Source organism: Megascapheus bottae, chromosome 3 (genome assembly GCF_031878675.1).
Source record: "Megascapheus bottae isolate mThoBot1 chromosome 3, mThoBot2.hap1, whole genome shotgun sequence".
Taxonomy (NCBI): domain Eukaryota; kingdom Metazoa; phylum Chordata; class Mammalia; order Rodentia; family Geomyidae; genus Megascapheus; species Megascapheus bottae.
Window position 1 is genome coordinate 86,041,850 of NC_143511.1, and position 24,397 is coordinate 86,066,246.

At 55.5% G+C, this 24,397-nt stretch overlaps 1 protein-coding gene across 1 annotated transcript in view; it reads left to right on the top strand.

Moving 5' to 3' along the window:
- The first annotated feature begins 6,144 nt into the window (after positions 1 to 6,144).
- Ncs1 (neuronal calcium sensor 1) overlaps positions 6,145 to 24,397 on the top strand; it is a 33,832-nt gene continuing 15,579 nt past the window's right edge. The window contains exon 1 of the mRNA XM_090330817.1: positions 6,145 to 6,333. Within this exon, the coding sequence (XP_090186943.1) occupies positions 6,270 to 6,333 (64 nt within the window). The 5' untranslated portion in view covers positions 6,145 to 6,269. The remainder of the gene's footprint in view (positions 6,334 to 24,397) is intronic.

Sequence of the window (24,397 nt, forward strand, 5' to 3'; positions counted from 1 at the left end):
CAGTGGTAACACTTATGGCATTTTGGTGGAGATAAGTGACTCAAACTTTCCTGCCTGGACTGGCTTCAAACCATGATCCTCAGATCTCAGCCTCCGTAGGATGACAGGCCACTGGTGCGTGATCTGCCTCTTATTTTTATTTATTATTATTATTATTATTATTATTATTATTATTATTATTTATTGCCAATCTTGGGCCCTGCACTCACAGCCTGAACGCTGTCCGTGGGCTTTCTCAAGGCTAGAGCTCTACCACTTGAGCCACAGCACCACCTCTGGCTTTTTTCTATGTATATGGTACTGAAGAATCGAACCCTGGTCTTCATGCATGCTAGGCAAGCACTCTACCACTAGGCCAAACTCCTGGCCCCTGCCTCTTATTTTTTTTAAACATACAACATATACCATATATTTCCTACCCCTCCTTTTCTCTGGGGATCCATGGCCATGTATGCACTAGGCAAGCATTCTACCACTAAGCTACACCCAGGCCCATTTACCCCTTCAACGTGCACATATGAATGGTTTCAGGATATCCAACGATGTGCAATAATCACAGTTTTGGAACTTTAATCACACACTCTGAGACATTCATACCCCTGAGCATTCATCCCTCTCCCAGCCCCAGACAACAATGAATCTGCTTTCTATCACTCTAGAACTGTATCAAGAACATGCATGCAAATGGGCTAGCGAGGAAGGAGGCATGGGCCCACTGGATGGAGTTGGAGATGGAGGTAGCAGTACTTGACCCTTCTTGCCTCAGTTTCAACACTAAGGAAGCAGAGGCAGAAATGGAGGGAAGACAGCAGTCTCTCATGGTCTGTGAGCCCTGGGTCAAACCTTGCCTGAAGGCAGAGGCTGCTGGATTTGTGAGCTGCACAAGTCCTTAAGTTCCCTTTAGCCAGTTTGTGTCAGGATTCTGTTCCTGTGACTGCAGATATAAGCCCCAGGCATTGGGGAGTCTGAGGGATTTTCCCAGGACCAGAGAACACTTAGGAAGGTTCCCTATAAAATGCTAATGCATAGCCTGCTGTCCAGTAACTCAAGCTCCTAGCCAGAGGCTGAAAGCCAGAGGATCTTGGTTGAAGCCAGCCTAGGCAGAAAAGACTCCATCTCCAAAATTGCCAGCCAAAAGCCATGTTGGAGGCATGGTTCAAGTGGGCACTGACTGAGCAAGCAAGTCAAGAAGTGCTGAGATCAAATGTGCTATTAGCACACAAAAAAGGAAAATCTTGGTAGCCTGGCCCAGAGGAGCCCAGCACAGAGAGTGAGAGGGCCATGGCCATCCCCTGCCTGCCATTTTGGTGTCCAGACCTTGGAAAATCCACCAGCGGGAAGCCATGTTGGTTTGTTGGGGTTTTTTTAGCCAGTCCTGGGACTTGAACTCAGGACCTGGGCACTGTCCCAGAGCATCTTTTGCTCAAAGCTAGCGCTCCACCACATGGGCCACAGGTCCACTTCCAGGTTTTTTTTTTTTTTTTTTTTGCCAGTCCTGGGCTTGAGCTCAGGGCCTGAGCCCTGTCCTTGGACTTTCTCAAGGCTAGCACTATACCACTTGAGCCTCAGCACCATATCCGGCTTTTGTCTATGTATGTGGTACCAAGGAATCGAACCCGGGTCTTCGTGCATGCTAGGCAAGCACTTTAACCACTAGGCCAAACTCCCGGCCCCACTTCCAGTTTTTAGTGACTAACTGGAGATTAGGGTCTCACATGGGCTGTGAGTGTGGCCTAGTGGTAGAGTGTTTCCCTAACATGCATGAACCCCTGGGTTCAATTCTTTGGGACCACATAAATAGAAAAAGCCAGAAGTGGTGCTGTGCCTCAAGTGGTAGAGTGCTAGTGCCCAGCTCCTGAGTTCAAGCCCAAGGACTGGCAAAAAAAAAAACAAACAGATTTTTCTGCCCAGGCTGGCTTTGAACCATGATCCTTAGATCTCAGCCTCCTGAGTAGCTAGGATGACAGGTGTGAGCCACCAACCCCAACACCCCAGTCTCAATGATGCCTTTGAAGTCAACATTTGCGCCAGTCTGTGGGTCAGCGGTAGGACAAATCCCTACCCTGGAACTGCAGTCACGGGGGACAGAGTTGCCCAACAGTTCAACCCAGCCAAGCTCATCTCAGCATCTTAGTGGTGCACCAAAGGGAGTGAACCCCCTGCCAGGCCACACACATGCCAGGAAGCCTCCCCACAGAGCCCACCCCTCCCCTGCACTAAAGATAGTAACTCTGTGTCAGATCCCTAGATTTTCAGACTTGATGTATGAGATACAATGTGATAATTGCGCACAGTTACAATGTGTAGTGATCAGATCCCCCAAGCTGGGGTGGGGTCAATATTTGTCATTTCTTGTGCATAGGAGCCTCAGAATATTTCCTCTACTTCTCTGGAAGGTCTGTTTAAATGGATGAAGCCAGGTGGGTGGCTCAGGCCTGTAATCCTAGCTACTCAGGAGGCTGAGATCTCAGGATCACAATTCAAAGCCAGCCCAGGCAAGGTTTGGGAGACTAATATCTCTAATTCACCACCAAAAAGCCAGAAGTGAAGCTGTGAGTCAGTGGTAGAGTGCTTGCCTTGAGTGAAAAAAAGCTCTGAGTCAAACCCCAGAACCAGTGCACACACACACAAATAATTTGAGGTAAATCACACAGAAAAAAAATCCTTCTGATTTTCCCCCCAATGATTGTGAGGGGGCCCCGGGCTTAGTGTGCCAGGCAGCTGCTCTACCAATGAGCCACCTGCCCAGCTTCTAATACCCAGTCTCCAGCCTTCCCCACAGCTTCTAGTGACCACATTGGCAGTCTCTTCTTCCATGAAATCAACTTTTTAAATAACACCTGGGTTTGAACTCAGGGTCTCAAGCTTGCTCAGCTGGTGTTCCATTGCTGAGCCACACCTCCAAGCCTGGCTCTTTGCTCATTCATTGGACATGGAGTCTTGTGGACTCTTCTGCCTGGGTAGGCTTCGAACCTCAATCCTCTGGCTCTCAGGCACCTGAGTAGCTAAAATGACAAGTCTGAGCCAGCGGCACTCAGCTGAGAGCCACTGCTTTTAGTTTCCACAGGTGCATGTGACATCACATAGTGTGATACCTTTCTGTGCCTGACTTACCTCATGTCCTCTTGTTTCATCCATGTTGCTGCAAATAGTAAGGTTTCTTTATGGCTATGTAATAGTTCATTGTGTATTTACAGCACCTCTTCCTCCTCCTCCTCCTCTTTCTCCTCTTCTCCTTTTGCTGGTCCTGGGTTTGAACTCTCAGCTTGAGCCCTAAGCTTCTGTGCTCAGCCTAGTACTCTACCACTTTGAGCCACAGCTCCACTTCTGATTTCCTGGAGATAAGAATTTCATGGACTTCTCTGTCCAGGCTTCCCTTGACTTGTGATCCTCAGATCTCAGGCTCCCGTACAGCTAGGGTCACAGACATGATGAACTCGGGTACTGGCTGGGATTTCGGTTTTCGTCCAGGGTTGATCTCACTCTGGGATCTCCATACCCTCGTCTCTCCGGAATCTGGGAGTCTGCACTGCCACACTTGACTTGTGGGTTGGAATGGAATCTCGTGAACTTTTTGCCTAGGTTGACCTCAAACTTTGAGCCTCCCAGTGTCTGCTTCCTGAGTGGCTGGGAGTACAGGTGACCCTTCCTTAAATCACATAAAATGCTGTAAAACTAAGGGAGCAGGGTGTTTCCGATTGCTAGAACAATCTGGAGGCTTTGGGTGTGAGAAGACTCCTTTGCACATGGAAAGAAAGACTCAGGAGGGGTGAAATGGGGGTAGTGAGCACAGAGTGGCAGGATGGATTTGAGTTACGTCCATAAGGCATGGGATGCATGGGTTGAGACCTTGGGAGAGAGATCTTGGGAGGGCTGGTGACCCTCTGGGGACCCTTAGTGCTGCAGCAGTGTGTGGCCTGGCTCCCTCTGGGCTCAAGACAGGGCTGAGCCCATCTTCCTTCCCTTTCCTTCCTCCTCACCTACCTCAAATAGCCATTCTCCAGGGTTCCACATGATCTCCTCGCCCAGTGATTTTCTCCAGGCACTTCGTTGAGTGTTTGGGTGGCTTGGCATATTTTCCTCTCGAATGCTGTTCATTGTTTCTGTTATGGGCCCCTCACTAAGCCACGGCTCTCTGAAGGGAGGGACTTGTCCATGCCTGGTGCAGAGTAAGTGCCCAGTAAACACTTGAGCAGTGCTGGAATGGCTGTGAAGCACGCCATCCTCCCACTCCCCTGGCGGAGTCCACACATGACTTCCTGGGACACTCCACTCCTCACTCCATTCCTTTCATAGTTGGTTACCAGGGTGATTATGAGGACCTGGGGTGCTCTGAAGCCGGTCACCTCTCCTGTTGTCACCGGAGTATCCACAGAACTAGCCCAGCACCTGACACGTGGATGGTTCCCAAAAGCTTATGGGTCAGTAGCTAGGTTTCTTTCTGTCCGTCTTTCTTTGGTGCCAGTACTGGGGCTTAAGTGTTGTCCCTTAAGTTTTTCTGCCTTATCGATTGAACCACAGCTCCACTTCTGGCTTTTTGGTGGCTTACTGGAGATAAGAGACTCATGCACTTTTCTGCCCAGACTGGCTTTGAGCCTGGATTCTCAGACTCAGCCTCCTGAGTATCCACCAGCATTGGGTTCAGCACCTCAGTTTCTGCAGGGCTCTGGGTCCACTCTGGCTCTGCCATGCCACCAGGTCCTGCACCCTCAACTCCTGAACAGGGTTCAGACCAGGGCCCAGCTCTGAGCCCTGCATCCTGCGCCATGTCTGAAGCAGGTCCCTCCTGCTGTGGGCCACTTCCTCCTGTCCCTCTCAGAATCAAGCACAACCTGGAGTGGATGTGAAGAAATAGCACCTTCACAGGGGCAGGCATTTGGGGTGCTAAGGGCACCGTTACCCTGCTCGGTTTCCCCTGGCCTTCCAGGAGCCCCTGAAGCCCCAGCAGTGAAAAAGTAGGGACCCAGCCCCTGCCCATGGCTTTTTCCTAGCTGGTGTGGGGGGGGGGGCCCTGCTTGCACCTGGCTCTCACCCCACGTTCCTTCTCTCCTGTTCTCTACTCGTTCAGAGGGGTTGTTTGCTTGTTGTAAGTCAAGTTTTCCATAAGTAGCTCAGCTGCTCTTGTCCTGTGAACCCCCTGTGTGCCTCTCAAGGAGCTGGAATTGTAGGTATGCATAGCCATGCCCAGCTCACAAGTTTGCTCCCCAGATGGTCTCTGGATGGGACTGGCTGCATTCAGAGTGGGGGGAAGAAAAGTCCAAGTTTGGAGAAGAAGGTGCTGACAATCTGCAGGGTTGACCAGGGAAAGCCAGGCTGGACTTTTTCCTTGGGCCTACCTCCCCAGTCCACTTACAGGTGTGGGGCCTGCAGCCACCCCCACCCCTCTCCAGTACAGGCCAGGAAATGGACAGCAGGCCTCGGTGGCCAGTTCTCTGCAGATCTCTTCCCTCATGGGCCCTGGGGGCAGAGGCCAGTTCCTGGGGATGGGACAGCCCTCACCCTTGCCTCTGACCTCAGATCATTGAGCACCCCTGCCTGGAGTCCTGGTCACCAGGGCTGCGCTCCTGGGGTCCGGGTCCTGAGTTCCTCCCCCCTCTCCAACGTCCCCCGAGCCGTCGTAGGTTGTCACCCTGGGCGACTGTGTGGTGAACACTGCATGGCCGGCCCCAGCCTGGCACCACGCTGGTCCTAGCTGGCCGCCTGCTTCCCGGTGCCTGGCAAACCCGTGGGAAATGGACGAATGAATGAGTGAATGAGTGAATGAACGAACAGATAAATGAATTAGCTGAAGGGGGCTTGGCTCATTCAAGTCAGACCCTCCTCGTCCTCTCCACGCGGACCCGGGGCGCGGGCGGCGTGCGGGGCGGGAGGTGGCGCTGAGCGGTGGCTCCGGGTCCACCCCTGGCGCCGGGTGCGGGCGGGAGGCGGGAGGCGGGAGGCGGGGAGCGCAGGGCGGCGGCGGCGCAGCGGCAGCGAGCGTGTGCCGCGCAGCCCGGTAACCAGGGACGACCGCGGCCACCGAGCGGCGGCGGCGGCGGCGGCGGCCCCGCAGCGCCCCGGGCCCGAGCCGCGCCCCGGGTTCTCCCCGAGCCCCGCAGCGCCCGGGCCCGCGCGGACGCACGAGACAAAGGCGCGGCCCCGGGCCCCGCGCCCGGCCTGCCCGCCTCCCGCCGGCCTCCGCCCCCCGCCCCGGCCCAGCCCCGGCCCAGCCGCTCCCGCCGGGCGCCCCAGCCGGGTCCGGCCCGGGGCGGGGGCCGCGGGCACCGAGGATGGGGAAATCCAACAGCAAGCTGAAGCCCGAGGTGGTGGAGGAGCTGACCCGGAAAACCTACTGTGAGTGCGCGCCGGGGCGGCGGCCCGCGCCCCCCTCCCCGGCCTCCCCGGCCTCCCCTGCCCTCCCCCGCCCGCGCCCTCCCGGGCCCGCGCCCGACCCCACACGTGCCCGCATTGTTCTCCCCGCCCCCGCCCGCCCGAGGGTCCCCAGCCCCGCAGGGCGCCCGGGCTGCGCGGAGCCGAGCGGGCGGCGGTTCCGGTGTCACGACGCCGCCGCCGCCGCCCGGAGCTCGGCAGGCGCCCCCTCCCCGGCCCGACGGGGTGCGCGGGCCACGCTTCGGGGTCGCGGGGCGCAGCCAGGCCCGCCAGGCCCCCGGCGTCCTGCGGCGGGGGGGCGCCGTGGCCGGAGACCGCCCGGGTCCGGGCGGCGGGAGCTGCCTGCGGGGCTGACCGGCCGGGCGCGCGTGGGGGCCGCGCCCCGGAGGAAGGACCGCTTCCGGTTTCCATGCCGGTCCACCTCCCCGTGTCCCCCCCTCTCCGCCGGCAGCCCGCCTTCCCTGCACCCGGGGGACGGGAGAACCTGGCCGGGTGGCCTGGGTTTGGGCTGGAGTTCAAGGCTGGACGTGGGCGCCCGTGGGCTCGGGCTGACTGCGGCCGGAGAGGAGCGCGGTGCCGCGCGGTGCTGCACGGCTGCGCTCCCAGCCTCGCGCAGCCCACAGCCATCTTCTGGGCACCTCTGCAGGGCTGGCCACGTCCCTGCCGCGCCGTCCTCACCGCTTCCCGCGCGGCCGGCGCCCGGGGCCTGCCTGCCGGCCCTCGCCAAGCCGGACCGCTGCCCATCAGGCCGTGGTTGTGTGACATTCACCGGGCCCTTGGAAAGCTCAGTCCCCCTGCGGCCTGTGGGCCCCGGGGAGGTGGAGGGGAGGGGAGGGAGCTGGCAGGCCCAGGGGAGCCAGGGGTTCTGATAATGGAGGGTCATGCGCCCAGCTTTGCCTCATTAACACATGGGCTCCACACCAACAGCCTGGCATCAGCCCCATTTTGAGATGAGGAAAGCCAGGTGGCCAGCCCAGGGTGCCGCTGCTGGTCTCTGGGCAGAACTGGGACTCAGGGATCCAGAGAGAGACTGAGGCAGAGAGTGAGAGTGCTGGGAGCTCTTACCATGAGCTCTTCTGTGGTCCTGTCTTTAGCTCATGCTGGAAGGTTCCAGGTAGAAAGGGGCCTGGGGCCTGGTCTGGGGACAGAGCAGTAGGTCCTTTGGCCAGCAGTGTCTCTCTAGGACTGACCTGACAGGGAGAAGTTGATCCATTAGGATCTGGCCTGTTGGTGTTGAGGCTGGGCTGTTTCTAAAGGCCTTTGGAACTGTTTTGGTCTGGAGAGAGTTGGGCTAGGTGCTTTCAGCTTTTCTTAGGAGGTGGGGAGAGGGGAGGGTTCCTTACCACTCTCCTCCCTGAGAATGCCAGCCTCCTGGAGGTAGGCCTTGTCTGTGTGGTTATCAGCTCTCTTTCTTGACAGGCACTTAGTGCTCATGGATGTTTTTTGAATGAAAAAAAATGTCCCCATGGGGAAAGCAAAGAAAGTAGTAGCCTGTGCCAGGCCCCAGATGGGCTTCCTTCCCTCTGCTGGGGCATGGAGCCATCTGCTTTTTGTTCTGGGAGATTCTGTATATGGGGTCACGAGAAGAGCCACTCAGAAACACTCTCAAATGTTACCATGTCCTGGAGAGCTTGGGAAGGCCCAAGGCACCTGGGCCACCTCCTTGGGCTTCTCCATGTTTAGGTTTGGGCCAGGAGATTTGCATCTTTGACAAGGGTAGACCATGCAGACCTTGGTTCTGGGGAGCTGGGGTTGAAGGGTTGTAACAGATGCTGGGGGCCTCAAGGCCGCTCATGTCTGCTGGCTACAAGAGCAACAGGGGCCCAGAGGAATCCTGGATGGCTGTGTGTGAGCTGGGGCTGGCTATGTTTCTTTTTTGCTTCTTGTTCTAATCCTAAGGCCAAATCCCTGGTCCCAGACTACATAGCCCAGAGAGATTTTCCCTTCCTCTGCAGATAAGCGTATTTAGGTGATCGCTGCCCAGAGCTGTCCAGATATCCAGTCTGTCCATCACAGCAGCATCAGCAGCTTAGCAAGAGCCTTGCCCCAGGCATCCAGGATTTCCAGAGCAGTGCTCAGCATGGACAGGTGTGTGTGTGTGCACTAGGGCCTGGACTAAGGGCCTGTACCCTGTCTCTTAATTTTTTCACTCAAGGCTGATGCTCTACCAAGTGAGACACTTGGCTTCAAACCATGATCCTCAGATCTCAGCCCCTCGAAGCTACGAGGCACCGGGCTCATTGCCAGGTTTCTTTGAGCTCTGGCTCAGGCTCTTCCAGCTTGTCGGTGAGGAGGCTGCATCCCTGTGTGGCCAGGCTGCAGACGGGCCAGCTCTTCTCCTAGCTGAACCTCATTGCTATTTTGGCACGGCGGGTGTACATGGCGCCTGCTTTGAGGTAATACATTCACATTTACACACACACACACACACACAAACCCCAGCTCTTCAGCTTCAACTTGAGTCAGTCCTTTTGTATCTGCCAGTACTTGGGCCAGAACTCAGAACCTTGGCACTGTCCCTGAGTTTTTTGACTCAAGCCTAGTGCCGAACCACCTTAAGACACATCTCCCTTCCGGCCTTTCCATGGTTCATTAGAGATAAGAGACTCATAGACTCTGCCAGGGCTGTCTTTGAGCCATGATATTCAGGTCTCAGCTTCCAGAATTGCTGATTACAGGCACGAGCCACTAGTTGGCTTGAACCAATCTTACATTTTGTGAGCAGATTTCCTATCCCTGCAAATGGCTTTTCTTGGGACCCTGGTGTTGACATCTGGCACAAAAGGTATGGAAAGGTGGCCACCTAAGTTAGTTTCCTGTGCTAGCGGCCACCCCTTTTCATTTATTCATGTTTTTGTGGATGACCTGTTATCCACCCAGCCACTGGATTGGGCCTTCAGGGAGAGAAGCAAAGAGACAAGTCCTTTCTGCCCTTGGGTGGCGCTGGGCCAGGCAGCCAGGCATTAGCGTGTGCGGCTCAGGTCCGTTCTCCTAGTCTGAGCACTGTGAAGGCCTCTGACAGCTAGGCTCCAGCCAACGGGCCCCAGGCAGAGTCTTGGTCCTCCAGAGCTATACCCCGACATGTTTGCCAGCCCTCCCCAGGGACCCTCTGTCACCTCCTTGTTCTACTCTCAGTCAGCTGGGCTTGGCCTTGACCTTGCCGGCCAACCTTGAGTCTCTTCTGCCTCTTCCCCATATTCAAGATGGTGATAGGTACCAAGCAGCCTGAGCTGGTGGCCAAGGCTGAGGGCGCTAAGGGTCTTCTGTTATATTCTGGGGCCCTCTGGTTTGGGGTGATCTTGGGACCCGGCGGCACCCTTGCTATTACCACTGTTGCTTATTCTGTCTACTCCAGATAGCCGGATAGTGCACTGCCTGGAGCAAGGGACGAGTGAGGGGCTGTGGGGGTGTGGTGGACCCCAAGTTGCCAGGTGGGGAGGGAGAGGAGGGACCGCACAGTCCTCTCTCTGCCACTGAGGGCAGAACCAGGATGCAGCAAAAGAAGCTTAGGTTGGACTCAGGCCCCTAGGGTGGGCATCCGGTGGGAACCAGCAGCTGTGTGATTAGGAAAGGCCTCTGTGGATGGACTGCTCTCCTCCCCCGCTCCCCAGCCCTGCTGCTCTTCTCTGGGCACTGGTGGACTCCTGTGATGCCTGCGTGCCATCCATTATTTCACAGACAGCCAGACTATAGCGGGAGCTATAGTCTGTTCCTGGGGGAGGGAGGCCTGGGGTGGCCTGAGGAGGGCTTGGCTCTGCAAGGAGCCGGAGACTGACTTCAAATACTGCCCTCCTCTGCTACTGTCTGGAGGAGGTGGAGCTACCAGCTCCCTTCTGTCCCCTCCCCCAGGGGACTAGAACTGCAGTGTCTGGGGACAACCTTATTCCAGCTGTGGGGATCCTGCTGTGGAGTGGGCCGGGCGTGTCACTTCCACAAGGCTGCAGCTGCCTTCAGGAAGGTCCTTCCTGGCTACAGTCCAGAGCGCTGAGGCGGTGATGGAGGCCGAGGGTGGGCATGGAGGGGGTACAGGAAGGATACACTGCAGGCTTGTGGGGAGGAAGACACAAGACGTACTGTGTTGTCTTTATTACTCTATAGACTTGTCATTATCTACTTTTTAAATGTAATGGTGGCCAGGGGCTGGAGGCTCACACCTGTAATCCCAGCTACTCAGGAAGCTGAGATCTCAAGACAGCAGTTCAAAGCCGGCCCAGACAAGAAAATCCATGAGACTGTTACCCCACTCACCCCTCCCACCCTTCACACTCAAAAGCCAGAGTGGTGCTGTGGCTCAAGTGGCAGAGCACTAGGCTTGAGCAAAAAAGCTCAGGGACAGTGCCCAGGCCCTGGGCTCGATTCCCCAGTACCACATGCACAGAAAAAGCCTGAAGTGGTGCTGTGGCCCAAGTGGTAGAGCACTAGCCTTGAGAAAGGCTCAAGGACAGTGCTCAGGCCCTGAGTTCAAGCCTCAGGACTGGCAAAAAAATATAAAATAAAAATAATAAAACAACAACCCCAAACCAAAACCCTAGTGGGAATATTTGACGAGGTGATTAACTCTTCCACAAAACATGCTTTTGAAGGTGGCACATCACATAAATCCTATAAACTCCACCCTGTCGTTGGGCATACAGTTGCTTCATCCCCCTAACACCAATAGTACTGCCAGACATCAGAGAAAACAAGCTTTCCCCCCTCTGGGGGGACAGTACTGGATTTTGAACTCAGAACCCGATACTTGCTAGGATAGTGTTCTACCACGTTAGCCACATCTCCAGCCCTGTTTCTCACTGGTCTCTTTACCAGCCCTACAAGCTCCTGAATAGTGAGCCGCCTACTTTTAGGCTTCCTGCTATTACAGGAATCCCAAGCACACTTCTCCTCAGCCAGCTTCCCTTGTGGACTTTTCTGCCCAGGCTGACATGGAACTGCAGTCCCACACAGATTGAGCCAACAGAAAAACCACTGTGGACCACTGTGTCCGGCTGTGGGTTGAAAACTCTCCTGCCTGGTCTAGCCTTGAGCCTCCTGTTCTCAGCCTCTGATTCCTTACATATTTTATTAGCACATATTATAGTGTATGGTAGAGCTTCTCACTGCACTATTTCTATACATGAGTATAATCTACTTTAATCATATTCACCCTCTCTCTCAATCTCTCTCTGTCTCTCTCTTCTCTCTCTCTTTCTCTCCCCTCCCCTTCCCACCTCATTTTTGTCTTTCTTACAATTAGGAAACCTTTTCATATATGCATAGAATGTATGTCAATCAGATTCAGTCCCTCTGGTACTCTTAGACACCCTGGCCCCTCCTCTTGAACAATTTTTAACAGCTTTTAGTCTGTTATTTTCATACATGTGTACTAAGTATTTAATCATTTCATCTCCCCCTGACCCCCGTGTGTGTGTGTGTGTGTGTGTGTGTGTGTGTGTGTGTGTGTGTGTGTGTACCCATGTGCCAGTATTAGGGGCTTGAACTCAGGGCCTGGGTGCTGTCCCTGATTTTTTTTTTGCTTGAGGTATACCACTTAAGCCATACCTCTACTTGCAGTGTTTTGCTGGTTAACTGGAGATAAGAGTCTTGGATTTGTCTGTCTTGGGTTGGCTTTGAATTGAGATCTGGTGACTGAGCCTCTTGAGTAACTAGGATTACAGGCATGAGCCACCACAAGCTGGCCTCAAACTCATGATCGCCCTGCCTCAGCTTCCCTTGGATTACAGGTGTGCACAACCACAGCCATCCTAGAAGTCTTTCGATTAAAAAGGGCTGAGTTGCTGCCCAGAATGGGTGTTCTCATTTATCTCTCCAGCAGACGTGGAGCGCCCACTTGCCTGCTTTCCTGTCAGCACTGGGTATTATTATTTTCTTAATTACTGCCAACTTCATGGGAAGAAAAGAAGCTCACGGTTTCCAGTTCATTTCTTTGGTTGCTACCAAATTGAATCCTAGCGTCTTTGAGCTGGAGGAAACTCTTGGGATCCAGTAGGCCCACATCCTAATTCTCCAGGGGGTCAGTAAAGTAGCCCAGAGGTGAGCTGTCTCCAAGGCCACACACAACAAGCAAGAAGCAAGGGGCCTAGGACCCCGCACTCCTGTGCAGATGCTTCCACTGTGCCCGGGTAGGGTGGCTGCTGGGGCCCAGGTGGGCATGTATTGCTTTCTTCATTGTGCATTTCTGGTTTACTTGTTTAGTGAGTCTTGGAGCTTGCACCGTGTGCCTGGACACTGTCCCTGAGCTTTGGGGCTTAGGGTTAGCATTCTATCCCTCGAGCCACAGCTCAAGTGGTACTTCAGTGGAGGTAAGGGTCTCTCAGACTTTAATGGCTGGCTTCAAAATGAGAACCTCTGATCCCAACCTTCTTGAGTAGTTAGGATTACAGGATCCCAGGTGTGCGTTACCAATATGCCTGGCTTTTTTTGTTTTTTTCTTCCTGATTGTATTGGGACTGGGTGTTGTCCCTTCAATTTTTCATTCAAGGTTGAAGTACTTCTGCGTGAGCCACAGCTCCACTTACAGCCTTTTTTTTTTTTTAATCCTGGTAGTTTATGGGATATAAGAGTCTCATGGACTTTTCTGCCACGACTGGCTTTAAACTGTGATCCTTCAAATCTCAGCTTCCTGAGTGGCTAGGATTACAGGCATGAGTCACTAGATGGTGCCTGGCTTGATGAGGTTCTTTTTGTCCTAAATGTGCCTGGCAGGCGGGCAAGGAGGAAGTCAGCATCAATTTAAAGGCACACTCCGGTCACTGTCACTGCGTGACCGTTCAGTTTACAAGTCCTGTACGAGGTCTCCTTACCAGGGCAGAGGGAGCTGGAGATTTGCCTGCAGCTTCCAGGCATCTTGGGATTGGAGTTACATGGGCTGGCGGCAGGATAGTCCTGTGGCTGCAAGGTTGCTGGCTGCACCCTGTGCTGGCTCTGTGACTGTGAGCAGTTGTTCATCTCCGAGCCCAGGTGCCTTGTGCAGGAGACAGGGACAGGTGGCCATGTGTCTTGCTGGCAGGCACTGGGCCTGGCACTTAGTAAGCGCTTGCTCAATGCACATCCAGGAAGGTCCTCCTTGGGGTCCAGAGGACCTGGCTGGTCGGTCACAGGGCCAGCTGTCCCACACCTGTGCTTCTGGATGGGTCTGGCAGTGGCTCCGGCCTTCTGCATGGAGCTGGCTTGGTGAATTGGTGGAGAGCATCCTTTAGTGCCTGTGTGCTGGATCCAGGCTCAGATGGTTGGAGAATGATCAGCCTGAACTTTTGTCCTCACACCATTGTGTTCTGGGCAGTGTACCCCTCCGGGGACACAGTGTCCTTGCTTGCTTTTGTTTACACCCCCACTCCCTTGTGCTAGTAACTGGGGCTTGAACTCAGGGCCTGGGTGTTATCTCTTAGCTTATTTTTGCTCAAGGCTAATGTTGGAGCCACAGCTTTACCTCCTGCTTTTTGCTAGAGATCAGAGTCTTATAGGCTCAGATCTCAGCTTCCTGGGTAGCTAGGGTGACAGACGTGACCCACCGGCGCCTGACTCCCATGACCCTTCCTGTACAGCGTTGAGATGGTCGGATGATGTGAATGAGTGTCACACAACCAGCTGGGCTCTGGCATTGGGCCAGCTCAGCTTCTGGAGTGTTCTGGGCCTCCTGCTGCCTCCGTCCTCATCTACAAGTTGAGATCAGGACCCTGCAATCACAGCTCTGTGAAGTCTAAAGCAGACGTGGGCAGGAGGTGTCTCAGGCACCCCTGCCCCGCTCACCTGTGGAGGCAGCAGCTCTTGCAGTGAGCAGAGTCCGGTATTAAGCATGCCCCATGTAGTCTCGGCCCAAGTATTTTTACTGACTTCTAATGTTGCCGCTTTGCAGGTAGAGGCAGGGAGCCTCGGAGCAGACCTGACTCACCTGTGGTCCCTGCGCCTTGTGAGAGCCCCATCCATTTGGATAAGGAGGCGAGTGGCCCTGAGCTGGCAGGAATGCAGGGGTGGGTGGGATGTGTACAGCGGGGGGCTGTGTGGGTGTCACAGGCTGGTGGTGGGCGCTGTGGGTCACGTGTGTGACCCTTGACTCCCACAGGCACACTCAGTGTGAGTGACGGATGGTGGTGTGTGTGAGGAGTGGGTGAGCCTGCGCAGTGTGTGCACACGTGTGCAGATTGTAAATGTGGACGCCTGAGCAGCGCTGGGAAGGGAGGGAGACGAATACAGGCTGGAGCCAGGGCCGTCCTGCCCAGAGTATGTCATGCTTATCAGGTTGGCACTTGGTGACTGACGTACTAACCCCGGGTGTGCTGTCTCAGGTCTCACTGAGGCTAGGAATGGGGACACATGCCCGCCTTACACAGGGTGCAGACTCAGGAAAGTGCCTGGGTTCAGGAAAATACCAGGCCTCGTAACCCATCAGGAGCCAGGCGGGAGCTTTGTGTTGCCCGAGCCACGCCCTTCCTGACATGCACTGGCCTCCTGTGATTCTAAGCCTGAGACTTGGCTCTGCCTGTGTTGGGTGGTGGGTGCCCAGCACTGGAGGTGTCCAAGCAGCCGCTAGAGCAGCAGAGACTGGCTGCTGGCCCTGGATATTAGGTGGCTGTGAGGCTGGACAGTGGTAGGGGTCTCCAGCTGTAACCACGGGCCCATGGTCTTGAGCGTATGGCATCGCGATTTTAGCCCTGACTTCCTGCAGGTAGATGAAGAGCTGAGGCCTGGGGTGGGGGTGGGCGCAGTTTATAAGGGGAATGTTTGGGTGGCCAGGGAATAAGAATAGGAGCTTTGATGCAGAGATCTGGGGACTGTTGTTATCTGACAGCTCTGAGATTCCTTCCTCCTTTCCTCCCTCCTTCCCTCTCTTGCTTCCTTCTTTGGAGTACTGGGTTTGAATTTAGGAGCTTGAGCTTGCTTCTCTTTCTACTGGTGATGGAGTCTTTTAGACTTTTCTGCCCAGGCTGGCCTTGAACCATGACCTTCCATGACCTAGGATTGTAGGTGTGGCCCTATATTGCTGGCACCTCTGAGCTTTCTTACCCTCTAGTGCAGCCTAGGTGCTTGTTGGACAAAAGCAGAGACCATGAGTCTAGGATGGGCTGGGGGCATGTGACAGTCTTTGATGGCCCCGCAGTACATAACCTGGAAGCTGCCTATGGGGCCGGCTGGTAACCCTGGCCTACCCATAATGCTTTGTGGTTTCCAAAGTGCATTTCCCCGGTGGCTTTGGTTTGCTTTTTCCTGCTGATAGGGCTGAGGGTCACTTGCGCTGCAGACTGGTAGTGCCCGTGCCTGCGGCTGCTTCCCTTGTCTGTGTTGGAGTATTACATGTCTCAACTCCAAGGTGTCCCACCAACCTTGTGGCCTGGGGGAGGGGAGGCGCTCCCTGCAGTGGGAGCAGAGGTGGGGTCCCTGGGGAGGGGTGCAGAGTGGCTGCTGGCCCAGGACACTAGTGGGGTGTGCAGGTCCTTGTGAACACTCTTTGGCAGGGGCTGCCAGGCCAAGAGAAGGAATGTGGCTTTGAGGAATGTTTAACCAGGTGGAAATGGCATGTGCTTGCTTTATTTCAGCAGAGAAGTGGTGGGGGGAGCTGCCCACCCCCTCCAGCCTTCGGGCCTCGGCTGCCTGGCTTCTCGGCAGCACGGGCCTTTCAGGGACAGGATGTAGACTCCTTTTTCTTTTCTTTTCTTTCTTCCTTTTTTTGTCCACCATGGGGCTTGAACTCTGGGCCTGGGTGTTGTCCCTGAGCTCTTCAGCTCAAGGCTTCTGCCCTACCCCTAGAGCCACAGCACCACTTCTCCTTTTCTAGTGGTTAGAGATAAGAGTCTCAGGACTTTTTAGTGCCCCGGCTGGCTTTGAACTGTGATCCTCAGATCTCAGCCTCCTGAGTAGCTAGGATTATAGGCCTGAGCCACCATGCCCAGCTCCTTTTTCTTTTTTTAAAACAAGAAGCTCTAATGGGACCCAGAAGCAGCTTCAAACCTGGAGCCACATGGCTAGCTTTAGTCCCTCCTCTGTGCCCAGTTCTTGTGCCCAGTTCCACACCTGACCCTCCACTTCTCTTCTGAGGGACTTGGGCAGGACATGGGGCTGAGATGGCCTGGGTGCTGGCTGGTGTCAGGGTTCCAGCTCCAAGGCCTGAGCTCAAATCCGGCTCCTATGTTTGTTAGTGCTGGGACCTTGGCCAGGCCCTTTCTCCAGAGACAAGAAGTGTGCTCACCTACCAAGTGGGCAGATGGGGCATCCCTTCCTCCCAGGGTTACCAATGGAGACAGTGCCTGGCACCCCACGTCCTGCTGGCTTTGTGAATCAAGTGACAGACCTGTGTCTCTCGTAGGTTTGCTGCTGGCTAGCTGCATGACTCCTGGACTATATTCTGGGGTGATTTGCAGGCAGCCCAACATCTGGCCCTTCTATTTGGCTCCCTCCTCCACCAACTCACCCTTGCCCACACAGTAGGCACTACAGCCCAGTGGCTTCTCTCACAGGAGGTGCCCTGGGCTCTGCCACTGGTCACAGTGAGGCTGGAAATTCACTGCCCTGCAGGCTCATACTGGTCAGGACAAATAGCAAAAGCAAATAGCTCACGCTTGTAATCCTAGCAACTCAGGAGGCTGAGATCTGAGGATCAAGGTTTGAGGCCAGCAGAGGCAGTATAGTCTGTCTGTAAGATTTTATCTCTAAGTAACCACCAAAAATCCAGAAATGGAGCTGTGATTCTGGTGGTGGAGAGCCAGCATTAAGCACAAAAGCTCAAGGATGGGGCCTAGGCCTTGAGTTCAAGCCCCAGAACCAACAAAAACTAACTACAAAAAATAAATATATAAACCAGCAAGCTAGAGAAAGATTAGTTTCTCATCCATCTCTTTGCTCTCTCCCTGGCTGGCCCCTTCTCCTTCCTGTCCTCCTTACCTGGCTGGAAGATCCCTGGTCCCTGCTTACTAGGCCTGCTAAGGACCCCAGGCCCTTTTCACCGTCCTGGGACTGGAGCGACAGGGAAGGTCCAGGCTGCCAGCTCTCCAGCCTATCCCTCCTTCCAGTCCTCCGCACCTGCCTCTCCAAAGAACCACAGCTTCTCATTCAGGCAGGAGACGGGCTATTTTTGGCACTGTGCGGGGAAGCCGATGCCATGCGTTCCTTCTGTTCAGAAATACGTGGTGTATGTTGGGGAAGCTGGGGGCCACTCGAAGCCCATGATGCCTGACCCTCCACACACGTGGTCCTGGCTCGTGCTCCAGCTCCCCAGGCCCGTTCAGCCAGGTCCGCCACCAGCCCTTGCCAGGCCACAGTGGAACATGGTCTTAATTTACACTAAAAGCAGCTGGCGAAAGGAAGAAAGAAAGAGGGGCCGGGAGTGTGGCCTAGTGGTTAAAGTGCTTGCCTAGCAAGCATGAAGACCCGGGTTCGATTCCTCAGTACCACATATAGAAAAAAGCCGGAAGTGGTGCTGAGGCTCAAGTGGTAGAGCTCTAGCCTTGAGAAAGTCCAAGGACAGTGCTCAGGCCCTGAGCTCAAGCCCAGGACTGGAAAAAAAGAAAAAAGAAAAAGAAAGAAAGAAAGAAAGAAAAAGAAAGAAAGAAAGAAAGAAAGAAAGAAAGAAAGAAAGAAAGAAAAGAGAGAAAGAGGTGCCCTGGCTGTTTCTTAGTTCCCTGAGCTGGGGGCTCTGTGAACTCTGTATTGGGGTCTCCACTGGGAAAAGGAGGCTGGGGGCCCCTGTGGGAGGCCAGCATGGCTAAGGCCCGTGGTGTGGCAGCCTGACAGTCTCTCCACCCTTCTTTCCCTGGTTCACCGAGTGGCTGTGGATCATGCTGGCCTGGCCATGTGGCTCCTAGAACCCAGGCCGGCTGGTCAGGTGGACTTCTAGCCCCCCTGCCATTCAATCTGGTAGGGGACCTGATGGGAGAGTGAGACAAGGCATTGCACTGTGTAGTGGAGATCTTCTTGGCCCCTGAGTCTTGGGGAACGGGGGTGGGGGAAGGATTCCTGGAAGTCTGATGGGAATCCATTTTGTCTGGGTGTCTTTGGGTGTCTTCCTGGAGGAGGCAACCTCAGCTGAGTGCTGAGGGAACAGTGGTTGCCAGGAAACAAACCCATCTGTGTTTTTGTGTGTTGACTCTGGCACCCTGTCTCTGGGAGGAATAGGAGATACGAGGCATCAAGGGGCCTAGGGACGAGAGTTTGCCGGGCTCAAGGCTCGAGGATTTGCTCCGGGAAGCTGAGTATTTCAGGTTTGGCTGCATCAAGGTAGTCCACTCCAGGGCCTGCAGCTGAGAGGTAGGTAGGAGAAGGCTGGCCCTGGTGGCCAGAGGCCGAGGCCTGGGGTCCCCTGGCCACAGGCAGATAGATCTAGCCTGCGTCTGTCTTCCACAGGTTCCCGAGCAAGGTCCCCCCACCTCTCAGCTGCAGGTTCTCCTATGCTCTGTGCAGTATCTGCTGTGTGGGAGGGCAGTGGTCTGCACCCCCGGACTGACCCCCCTCCACCCCAGTTTCCCCTCCCAGGAAGAGCAGCCTGGGAACCAGAAGTAGACTGCGCAGGACAGGGGGCACGTGGAGGCGGGGCCTTGGGGACGGACCCAGGACGTGCATCGTGGTCAAGGTCACACTGCCTGGCACCGGGAGCTGAAAGCCCAAGGCCTAAGGCCGGTGTCTCTGGGTGCTAAGCCTGAGGGCAGCCCATCTCTCAGCAGAACCAGCTCAGAGTTGCCCAGCCCCCAGACGTGACTGGGGGTGACTCACTGCGCTGCCTCCACTGGGGCAGGTCAGGCCCCGCCTCCATCCTGGCTCTTAAAGGGCTCTGCACCGCAGCCTGCCACTTGCTGGCCAGGCTGTGTGTGTTCCAGCCACCCAGAACCTGCCGCTGTCTAGTGGGATTGTGAGTTGGGGCCTCAGTGCTTCTGGCTCAGCTTTTCAGCATGCAGGACTTGAAGCACGGGAAGGCCTGGCTCCTCTGCGGGGTTGGGGTGTTGGGGAGAAGGGAGGGGAAGGCTGGATCCCCACTCCCATGCCTGCTGTGCCTCCCTTAGTGCTCCCTGACTCTTCCTGGAGGGGCTTTGTGCTCTCTTTGGAAGAGGGTGACCCTCTCTTCATCTCGGCTCTGCCTTGGGGATCTGAGCACCTCCCCCCACTTCTGATGGGTTTCTTGGCACTATTGGTGGTGACTTCAGTGATTGACCCATCTGGCTTGGGCCTGAGCTGTGGTAGAGACTAGCCCAGGGTTTCCCCCACTCTCAGAGCTGGGGGAGGAATGGACGGAAGAAGAGGGTTGGGGTGGAGGGGAGGAAGGCAGCCCCAGAGTGCACCTTCTCTGCTGGGTACCCACCTTATTATTGGCCCTGGCCATCCTGTGAAGCCTCTGGCTGTGGTGGCACCTTTATTAATAATAGTTGGGACTCTTCAAGCCTTCGGCTGGAGCTTGCTTGCCTCCTGTGGGCAATGCTCAGCTAGTGGCCTGTGGTGCCTTGATCTTCCTGCACTCTGTGGTCTGAGCTGTGTACAGAAGGATGGATGGATGGATGGATAGACAAATGGATGGATGGTCGAGTAGATATCTAGATGAATGAACCAATGGATGGCCGAGTGGATGGATGGATGGTTGAGTAAATGGATGGACCAATGGACAATGGATGGTCAAGTAGGTGGATGGATGGACAGACGGATGGAGGGATGGATGGGTGGATGGATGGATGAGTAGATGCATGGATAGTTGTGGCTAGATGAATGATACATGGATAAACATGTACAGGGACACACCTAGAAGAATGGCTCCCATCCTCTGGGCCTTGTGGAAGGTTGCTCTTTCTCACTGTATCTGTGCATTCCCTCCCAGGGAGCCCACCTATCCCTCAGGCCAGGTTGGGGTCTACCTGAACTCTTCCTTAACTGTAAGAGCAAGGCAGTGGAATACATCAGGGACTCAAAGGGCCAGGATCTATCTGGTCACTGCTATGCCTTCTGAGCCCAGCCCAGAGTCTGGCTCATGGTGCTGGGGGCTCAGGACCTCATTATTGGATGAACAGAGAGCTGACAATCTTGTTGGCTCTTTCTGATCCAGATGGGGCTGGGAGGGAAGTCATCACCCCAGTTTACAGTTGAGGAAAGTAAAGGCTCAGAACTGAGTTCAGTTGCCCAAGGACATTCAGGGTCTACAGAAGGAATGAGTGTAGAAGACCCTTCCTGGGCCAGGGGCTGCCTGAGCTCGGCCTGGCTGGTGGATGAGAGCTTAGGCCGGTGAGTGGCTTTGAGGGGAACCTGGAGGAAAACCCCACATACCCACAGTCCCCTCAGGTCCCCATAGGAGACAGAAGGTGGGGTTCACAGGCTTTGGGACCCCTTGTTTCAGAAGTTTCTGAGTCTGGAGGGGCAAGATGACTTAAACCAGAGAGGAAACTTTAGACATTCAAGAATTTTATTGACACATGCACAAACCAGATGAGTCAGCTCATCCTGAACAAGGTGGGCAGGGGACCAGGCTGTCCTGAGAAGGGTTCTGTGTTATTTTGTTGGCCATGGGGCTTGAACTCAAGGCCTGGGTGCTTGAACTCAAGGCCTGGGTGCTGTTCTGAGCCTCTTTGTGAGCAAGGCTAGGACTCTACCACTTTGAGCCACAGCTCCATTTCTGGTTTTCTGCTGGTTAAAGAGTCTCCCTGGGGGCAGTGGTTCACACCTGTAATCCTAGCTACTCAGGAGGCTGAGATTTGAGGATTGTGGTTCAAAGCCAGCCCGGGTACTAAAGAAGATGAGACTCTTATCTCCAATTAGCCACTAGAAAATTGGAAGTGGGGCTATGGCTCAAGGGTAGGGGGGTAGCCTTGAGCTGAAGAGGCCCAGAGTTCAAGCCCCATGACTGACCAAAAATTAAAAAAAAGGTAAGAGTCTCATGGAGTTTCCTATCTAGGCTGGCTTTGAACCGCTGTCCGCAGACCTCAGCCTCCTGAGTAGCCAGGATTATAGGCGTGAGCCTCTAGAACTGGGTTGTTCTGATGGCCCTGTTGTACCATGTACCCCAAGTCTCATCCATTCTGATGTCTGGGATGTGACAGGAACTCAGCAAGTTCCTACCAGTCTGGGGGTGCTCGGAGGCCCAATCTCCAGCTGAATCCTTTGAGCCTGACTGGGCTACCTGGCTGAGCATGACCTCTGACCCCCAGGGCTTCCCACTGACTGGGGTTGAGGTCAGCCTCACCTCATCATGGAATGAGCCTCTCCCCACAGCCTGGCCAGCCAGGATGGCTCAGCCAGAGGAGCCTGGGGCTTGGAAGGCTCCAAGGAGCCAAGAGAGAAACAGGACTGGATTTGGGATTTGAGTGACTGGGAGCTGGGAGCTTCCTGCCTTAGCATCTGCTAACCCCACCTCAACCCTGACAGCTGCATGTCCCAGCCAGAAGGCAGCAAGAGCCTGGCATTTCATTGGCACCACTACTGACACCAGCATGAAAGGGCAGCATGCCAGGGTCCAGCTGGACTGTTCTCCCTACCCCACCTCCATGTACCTCCTTCTGACTCCAGGAAAGATGGGGTGTGCCCAGCTGGGTGGTGAGGACACATTGACAGGGTGGTGGGTACCTGGTCTGTGCCTTGGTGTGGAGACAGTGTAGTTTGCTTTGCCAGTCCAGAGCTTAGAGTGGCAGAGGGCAGGCACGGGAGCCAAGACAGAGCTGGCTCAGCCCTTAGGCCTCCCAGCAAGGACACCTGCACCATTTCTACAATCAGGCCTTAGGAGCGAACCCCCAGTCCTGGGGCACCTATTCAGGGGTTCAGTCACTGTCCTGCTGCCCGGGTGCCCGGGACTCTCTTAGCTTGGCGACACAAGCTGCCAGGACCTTGAGGGAGGCCCCTGGATTCTGTGTGTCAGGGGGCACGAGTGGGGCCAGGGCTGTGCCAGATCAGAGCCTGCTCAGCTGAGTGGCTGGGCTTGGGGTCTTCTGCCGAGCCTGGCACTTCGGAACACAGCACCAGCCTGCACCCCCTGACCATGTAGGGTCCCAATGGGGGGACGGGCTTGTGGCTGCCTCAGCCATACAAGCAGCCGTGGGCGGGTGCGCAGAGGGTGCAGCGGGAGGAGGCTGGCAGGCCCACCTCATCTTTCCTGTTGACTGCTCTGTGCCCAGCACCGGGCTGCCTGGCTGGCACAGCACACGTGGGTGGAAAGGAGTGCTTGCCAAGGAGGCTGGGCCTCTGCTGCTCCTGCGGGGGAAGGGAGTCGGGAGGAGGCTGAGGGGCGAAGGGGCCCAGATGGAGCCCAGCCCCGCAGACGGGGTCCTGGCCCTTCGGGCAGGGCCAGCCTCGCTGTAGCACCAAAAAGGAACCGGGAAGGAGGGGTGGAGGGGGTCTGGTGCATATTTGTGATCATCCTCACATTGTGTGCCCACTGCTTCATGCCAGGCGCTCTGCTTCTGCGTGTGCTGTCATGTCCTCTGCGCTCCAGATGGCAGGCAGCTGCCTGGGCCCAGGTCACCTGATGTCTCTGCAGGCCTGGGCCTGGATCCACCGCCCCTTGCTTTTCCTGAGTTTGGGCCTGTTGGGGGTCCTGTCCCTCTGGCAGGAGGTGACTGGAATATCTCAAACAATCATGAGGCTTCGGGGCCTTCTGGAAGCCCAGTAGGGAGAGGGGAGATGATGTCAGGCGTGGCCTGGTGGCCCCCCAGAGTATGCTGGCACTGAGTGCCAACTCTCTCTGCCTGCCTTGCCTCCCTGTGCTGTGCTCTGTCTGCTTCCTATCAGCTCCCAGTGGGAGAGTCGCTTCCATTCATGGATGGGGAAACTGAGGCCCAGGCCCCATGGGAGACTACCACTGCTGTCACTGCCCAGGGGCCTCCGTAGGGGTTGAGGGGGTACAGACCTGGGATACAGGGGACCCTTCTCTGGGAAGCTGTGCTGCTGCTGCTGTGCTGAGGGGAGCAGGGGTGAGGCTGCAGGGATGCCGTCGGGGTGTGAGGCTGGCTTCCTTGAGTCTTGGGGCTCCAAGGACCCACAGCAGAGAAGTGGACTGCTGTGGGCAGTGAGGTGGGGTGAGGCCAGTGGTGGACAGATCCTCTGTGTTTTGCAGGTAGCCTGGAGAGTGGGGTTCGTTTGTGGCTGGGGTGGGGGTGGGTAGGGCAGGATGAGGGGCTGAGCTGGGATGGGGACCTCTGGGGCTATCTCAGAGCCCGGGCTCTCAGAGGAGGCCTAGCATGGGAGACTGAGGCTGGTGGAGGCCAAAAGGCCTCTGGAGGGAGGACAGGCAGTGACTAAAGGCTTGGGAATACAAAGGACCCCAGTTAATAAGAAGGACCACTGCTGGCCAGGCCCCAAGACCCCTGCATTCTCCTCCAGTGTTTCTGCCCCTGAGGCCCTCTTGTGAATGGGGAGAGGGGAGGCAGTGAAGCTGGGCCTGGCTGGGACCCAGGAATGCTGGCAGCCCATCCCCACATTCCATGCTGCAGCCGGCTCCTCCTAGGGCTGCCAGCCCCCCTGTCTGCTCCACTGTGCTTGAGCTGAGCTTCAATCACGAGAGGTATTTTGCTTTAGGGAAATGAAAAGCAGACTCAACATTTATCCTGGGCTCCTGGGACCAGCTCTCATGTTCGCTCCTGGCAGACAGGAGCTATGTGGAGAAGAAGAGGAGCTGCTGGGGTGGGTGGCGGCCCTGGGCACTGCAGGGCTGCCAGAGACCCTGTAGGCCACCAGGGCAGATCCCAGAGGCCCCCACTGCTCTGGGCCGCTGCCTGTTTCTATGCCTCCAACCCTGCATTTGGCTGGTTAGTTGGAGATAGAGTCTTACAGAACTTCTCTCCCAGCTCGACCTTAAATCTAGATCCTCAGATCTCAGCCTCCTGAGTAGTTAGGATTACGGGCTTGAACCACTGGCTCCTGACTTATTTGGAGCTCTGTGTGTGTGGGGAGGGTGGGGGGGGTCTGAAGCTAGACCAGGAAGTAATAAAAACAGCAGCTGCCACAAAAAGTCCTCAGGGCCCAGCCCTGGTGGCTCATGCTTATCATTCTAGCTACACAAGAGCTGGATCTGAGGGTCACAGTTCAAAGCCATCCAGGGCTGGAAATTGTAAGGCTCTTATCTCCAACTAACCACCAA